Consider the following 6396-nt stretch of genomic DNA (forward strand, 5'->3'; position numbering starts at 1 on the left):
GCTAATGTACTTGAAAAAAAGGGGAAAGACTGCTACATGTACTATTGTTTGTAATATGAATCTAGCTACAAGATGAATAACTCTTTCAATTCAAAAAAAAACTTTCAGTTGTGCTATGGAACCAAGCCACGTTATTCAGGGCTGTCGGAAAAGAAATCCTTCCTTCTTGATTTCACGAAAGTGTTGCAGAGTTCATCGGGGAGACAGCGGTAAGTTTATGGACTTCCAACGTTAAATCCGAGGTTTAATCCCTATCGTGAACACAGCAGATAACCCACTATAACTGAAATATTTTGTGTCACTGCCTGAGGGACTGTAGGAACAAGTTCTGTGATCTCACTAAACCATCTTTATTAGAGGAATGGCGAAATGTTCCACCAGATGCATATAAACGGTTGGTGCTTCTTTAAATATATGTCAAAAATGGAGTACCAGTGGTCATATACGACGAACACTCTTCCCAGCATCAATTAACCTAATACTTATACCCAATTCTCTCAATTATCAATAGGCGCCACTTCCCTTCAAATTTATACTGGTTTACAAAACCTAATAGTACAGTGTATTTTTGGCTGATTTTGATCTTAAGGTGAGGAAAGTCCAATAGGTTTAGCAAACGAAAATAGTGAACAAACAAATAATTACTGGAATTAAATTTTAAGATGTTAACTTGTATTAAATACTAAACAATTATGAAATTTAAGATTAGTGTACAGTGTACAAATTAGCGATCATTACATTTAAGTTCACGAAAACGAAATCTTTGAGAAATAATTTAAATACATTTAACATAAAGTGAAGTGCATATTGATCTAGCTCAAATCACGTAATTAAATAAGGCCACCGAAAGAAGTATATTTTATTAGCTTAAGACTCTAACTTGCAATATGCCCCCCATTGGCACAGCGGTATGTCTGCGGACTTACAACGCTAAAAACCGGGTTTCGATACCCGTGGTGGGCAGAGCACAGATAGCCCATTGTGTAGCCCGCAAATTTTCCTGATATATGATGAATTTGAAAGTGTGAAAACATTTAATTGTTTCAAGGAAATACATGGACTTGCAGGAATTTATTTTCTTTTAGGAAATATTAACCAAACAAAACGGAGTAACCTAGAGTGTACTCGGTTAGCCATGCTTTGTAAAGTTCAACATTATTAATAAAATTATTTGGCTTTGATAAAATTATTGCGCCTTTTGTGCTGGTCATGAAAATATTGGTAAAAAGTATTTAGAATAAACTGTACAAAGAGTAGAGTTTTAAGCTTGAAAAAAACTCCCCAAATCTCTTACTAAAACCTTGATCTGGTCAATGAACATTTAGTTAGCTCAACTACGATACAACAGCATCCTCTTTACGAATATAGGTATTTTTTATTTGAAAACAAAGCAACATATATTAATATTTGACATGTGTAAGTTGTACCGTATAAACTGGATGATTTGTATTACACATGAAAGACGGTGTCCTTTGTATTTGTTTCTATGTCATTTAAAAAGGCAAGTGTGCAACTAATGATATTTTTCAAGCTGTAAGCTATTCAATTCCTTTTATTATAACAGGGCATTCCTTCAGACCTAGAAGAATCTCTTATATTTTCAGAGTTTTATTTATTAAATATAGAGCACCTAAAGAATTCACTTGAAGTAAAACATCACCCCAAAAATTCTGTAAAACTAAACAGTTTTTAATAATATTACTTTGATTATACTTTTATAACAAAACAATGAAAGAAAAACTCAAACACATAAATATACTGATTTTAAAGCAAATATTGGCAGCTTTGGGTATTTTGTGACCGGTATCAGCATGGTGTCATTATATTTCATTGTGTGGTACCTATATTTGTGTCCCCCAGTTGATCAACAGTAGGTTTATGGACTTACAACGCTAAAATCTTGGGTTCGATTCCCCATGGTGGACACAGTAGATATTCCAAAGTGATTTTGCTCTAAAACAAAAACTTATACTTGCATTCACTTATATACTAATGGCTACCAATTACTGTTATATTTTAGAAAATCATTTGAAATGTTAGCTGCCTCCACTTCAAGTAAAGTCCGAAAATACAAAAATCACCCAAGCAGTGTCTGCTACATTTATGGAAAACAGTTATACAGCTTACTACCACTATTTTGAGTATACAGTTGGTAACCAAAAACAAATTGGCTCCACACGTGTGTTGTACAATTTGAACATCATATTTGACATTGTGGTTGAATAAGAAGAGAGCAAGTATGCCATTATCAGTTCCCATCATATGACGTGAGCACTGTTATTTTTGCATGAAGAAACTAAACAATACATTAAATATCCAGATATTGCATCTACACTGAAACCAGTACTTCATTTTGATGGTTTTCCAGTGCCACATTCATCGACAGAAAGAGAAAAGTTATTCAGCTAAGAAGACAATGAATTATCTTCATCCTTTTTATTTATTCCTGTGACATCTCAACATGTACTGCCTCACGTGATCACACAAGATTATCTAAATGATCTGATTTGTGACTTGTCTCTATCAAAGCAGCATGGTTAACTTTTTGGCTCTCGTTTATAGCAATTGAATTTATCAGCTTCAGGAACAAGAGTTTCGATTTCCCGAAGTTGGCATCAAAGTCATGCTTATCACTACAGCATGCTATATATTTTGTGTGTTTGTATAAATGTTGATGCAATAATGGAAAAATTATGTATTGAACATTATCCTCAAGAATGGAGACTTGTTATCGACCAGTCTAAAGTTAGTCTGAAAGCTGTACTTTTGCACAATGGAAGCATTAAGCCATCGAATCTTGTTGCTCACGCTGTGAACATGAAAGAAACTTAACAATGTATGCAGCTTATACTTGAGGCCACCAAATGTGATCACCATATGTGAAACAGATGTGGTGATCTAAAAGTTATTGCACTCCTACTTAGCCTGCACAGTGAGTATACCAAACATTGTTGTTTTTTTTGTGTCTATGAGACAGCCGAGACGATAAAAATCATTTCAAACAGAAGGAATGGTCAGTGAGAGAAAATTACATACCAGGGAACAGAATATCAAGTATCAACCTTTAGTGAATCCTAAAAATATGTTTCTGCCCCACTTCATGTTAAAGTGGGACTCATGTAGGAATTTGTAAAATGAATGATCAAAGATGGAAATGTTTTAAAACATATATATCTGACAAGTTTCCAAAAATTAGTGAAGCAAAAAGGAAAGGAGGTATCTTTGTTGGGTCAAAATTCGGAAAGTATTGATGGATGATGATTTTGAAACAGTACTCAAACAACAACATTTTTCAAAAACTTTATTTATTCATTGAAAGTTGCATTTAACAATGTTCAAAAACAATACATAATCAGTTTAAAAAAACCAATGAGTGTAATAAGATTATATACTGAAAATACATTTAGGCTATGTTCCAAACTTTTATCATGTATTAATTTTTATTTTTGTTACAAAATATCTGTTTCACTTGTGCGCCTTTTATATATGTTCTCAATTTCTCGATGTAAGAACCAACAGTAATCTCCCATCATTACAAGATTCCATCGTTCTTGATATCACTGTTCCATTGTAGAAATATCTTGGTGGAAGCACTCACCATGCTGATCACTCACTACATCTAGATCATTTGGCAAGAAGTCTAAATGTGAGTGTAAGAATTGCATCTTTAGTGGCATCCTATACCCCATTTTCCTGTAGCTCTCGATTATATCATCAATCATTACAGCATAGTTTGAACGCTTTTCAGGCAGAAAGTTATTTCTGACACGATAAATAAGAATATTTTGAATAAATATATCATAACTCGAAAACTGGAGGTGATCAATTTTTTTTCAACAGGATATTTAGAATCAACATCGTCAAGTTACCCAGAAACAGTTGTATTTTTTCTAGTAGCAAAAAATAAATATTGTTGTATTATTGTTGTTGCCCAGTGTTATCAGACCTGACTGACAATCAGAAACTTTGGTACAATAATTCAAAGGAGTTTGAAACATAAAGGCCACAGTTAAGTAACTGTCCGTTAAAAACAAAAGAAAGAAATTCATTCTTAGAGCAAAATATTTTGCACAAACGCTATTGCTTATAATTGTTATGTATGATTTCAATATTGTTACAGTTATGCTGCTTTCAAAATAAAGTCAGAATTTGATCGTGATTATCAGTTAGATACCAGAGCTGATTCGATGAGGCTCAGTTTCTCCCTTACTTCTTCAACTATCCTGCTTTCAGTATTCTACCTAGGCGCCCCCTAGTGGCACAGCAGTTTGTCTGCGGACTTACGCTGCTAGAAACCGGGTTTCGATACTCGTGGTGGGAGGAGCACACATAGCCTATTGTATAGCTTTGTGCTTAACTATAAACAACCTTCCCAGGTGGTCATCTTATCTTATAAAATAACATTGTTCCTTGGAAACATGAGAATCCATCAATTATTGCACGATATGTTCCAAATGTAACACTACAATTACTAACGAGAACTTTGTGATAGTTAGTTGAGCTGGTGATGAGGAGCTGTCGAGGATTTCTGAAAGTATAATGCTTACTAAACTGAAACCGATAGTAAATCAGCAAAATTCGGTGTTACTATTTCTCCACATATAAACATTATTTTTTCTGTATCAACATTTAGTATGAAAACAAATAAACCTAAAATAAATGTGTAGATTAGGAAGTTTCCTTATTTGCAAAAAAAGTAGAAAATCATTAGCATTTTACTTCACATGTTAAAGCCACAACAAATAAATAACTCTTATTAAATGATCTTAATAAAAGTTTTGTACTTTCTATATGCTATATTTACGAAATGCATTTCTTATTCCCTTAAAACATTCTATTTTCTTAATTGTGATAGAATTTTCAAATATATTAGAATTCAAAATATATTAAACGATTAATAGATTGTGCACAAGAAAATATAGCCATAAAATAATCCATAATAAATTCGTTTATTAGTGATTATTTACTCTTCGTAACGGACATCATGATACCTAATACTACATGAACCTATTTAAAGAGCTCCTACTCACCTGAACGGTTCGGCGCCCCACCCAGCAATTGCTGTGAAAGCTCTGGTTGCAAAGTCTCTAGCAGGATTTAGAGCAGCCATGCAGTTCGCACCATAGCACATAGCCAGAGCACAAATCATAAAACCAAGAGCGATAGCAGCGCCCCAGAGCGGAAATTTTACGTTGCGTTCGTCAATAACTGCCAAAACGGTGAACATTAGAATACCGGTTCCTACAACCTAAAATGTAAATAAGTCATACATTCAGCAGTATCACATGTACGATTAGATTACAAAAACTTCAAAATGATTATACTTACAATATAAAAAGTCATTGTTGAGGTTTAGGTATTTGGTTTGTTTTCAGAGATATTTTTCTTATTACTTGATCCTGCAAAATCTCTCGATGGATTTCTTTAATGTTCGGCACTGTACTTTGACCTTTGACATTATATAACATTTAAAACTGTGGATGAGTAAATTTCATGCAATTCATATTTTGTTTCAATTTGGTTTAATACACCCTATCGGACTGGGTATACTTTACTGCGCATGACACAGTTTTAGTGTCTTACATTCAAAATTTTATTAAGCTACTTTTTGTTTATGTTATACCAATTAGAATAGAATAAAATATTAGCTATTGATCCATATTTTAATAGTATATAATTTTTAAGTTCTTAATTCTACAAGGAATATATATAAACAAAAATCCTGAATTTCCACTAGAAGTGACATACGTGACACATTTTGTCTTAGCATGTCATCATCCCTATTTTATCCATCATCCCTTGAAAATGTACGAAATTAAACGTAAAATACTCTTTATAAAATCATTATTGCTGAAACAGACCATAATTTTTATAGCCTTCAATTCTGTTTGGTTACAGAGCTATCAAATAGAAAATCAGACCCTTCCTGCCACATTTTCTCTTTTACAATTCGTTGATAGTTTTCTCTTATGTTTCATTATATATTACCTATAACCAATAGAAAGTCCAAGTTTTCATCTATCAAATGGCGTATTGTATAACATTGTGTTCTGAACAGATAAGCATCAATTTCACTCAGAGTAGCAACATTGTTCCCACGGGAAAGTTAACGACTAGCTTGGATGAATTTGTAACGGCTCTTGCCACATAGTTAGAAAGCCAGGAAAATTTTTAGAAATAAATGAATTTATCTACTTTTTGCATGTTATTAGTCTATATTCTTTGGTGCATTATTTAATTAAGTAAAAAATTATTTAGTGTAATAGTACCAATTGTACAAAAAAAGTAGGGTTAAGTTATCATCAACAGCTGAAAGCAAAAAAAAAACAGATATTCTACTAAGTACTTTATTTCTTGTTTTTATATTTATTCTTTATTTATTATTATAAAAGTAAC

At 32.8% G+C, this 6396-nt stretch overlaps 1 protein-coding gene across 1 annotated transcript in view; it reads right to left on the reverse strand.

The window, feature by feature from the left end:
• Positions 1 to 6396, reverse strand: part of LOC106456987 (aquaporin-9-like) — a 40644-nt gene that overhangs the window by 6211 nt on the left and 28037 nt on the right. Inside the window, exon 5 of the mRNA XM_013916374.2 lies at positions 5031 to 5248. Within this exon, the coding sequence (XP_013771828.1) occupies positions 5031 to 5248 (218 nt within the window). The remainder of the gene's footprint in view (positions 1 to 5030; positions 5249 to 6396) is intronic.

The sequence above is a fragment of the Limulus polyphemus genome, unplaced genomic scaffold (assembly GCF_000517525.1).
Source record: "Limulus polyphemus unplaced genomic scaffold, Limulus_polyphemus-2.1.2 Scaffold13, whole genome shotgun sequence".
In the NCBI taxonomy this organism is placed as follows: domain Eukaryota; kingdom Metazoa; phylum Arthropoda; class Merostomata; order Xiphosura; family Limulidae; genus Limulus; species Limulus polyphemus.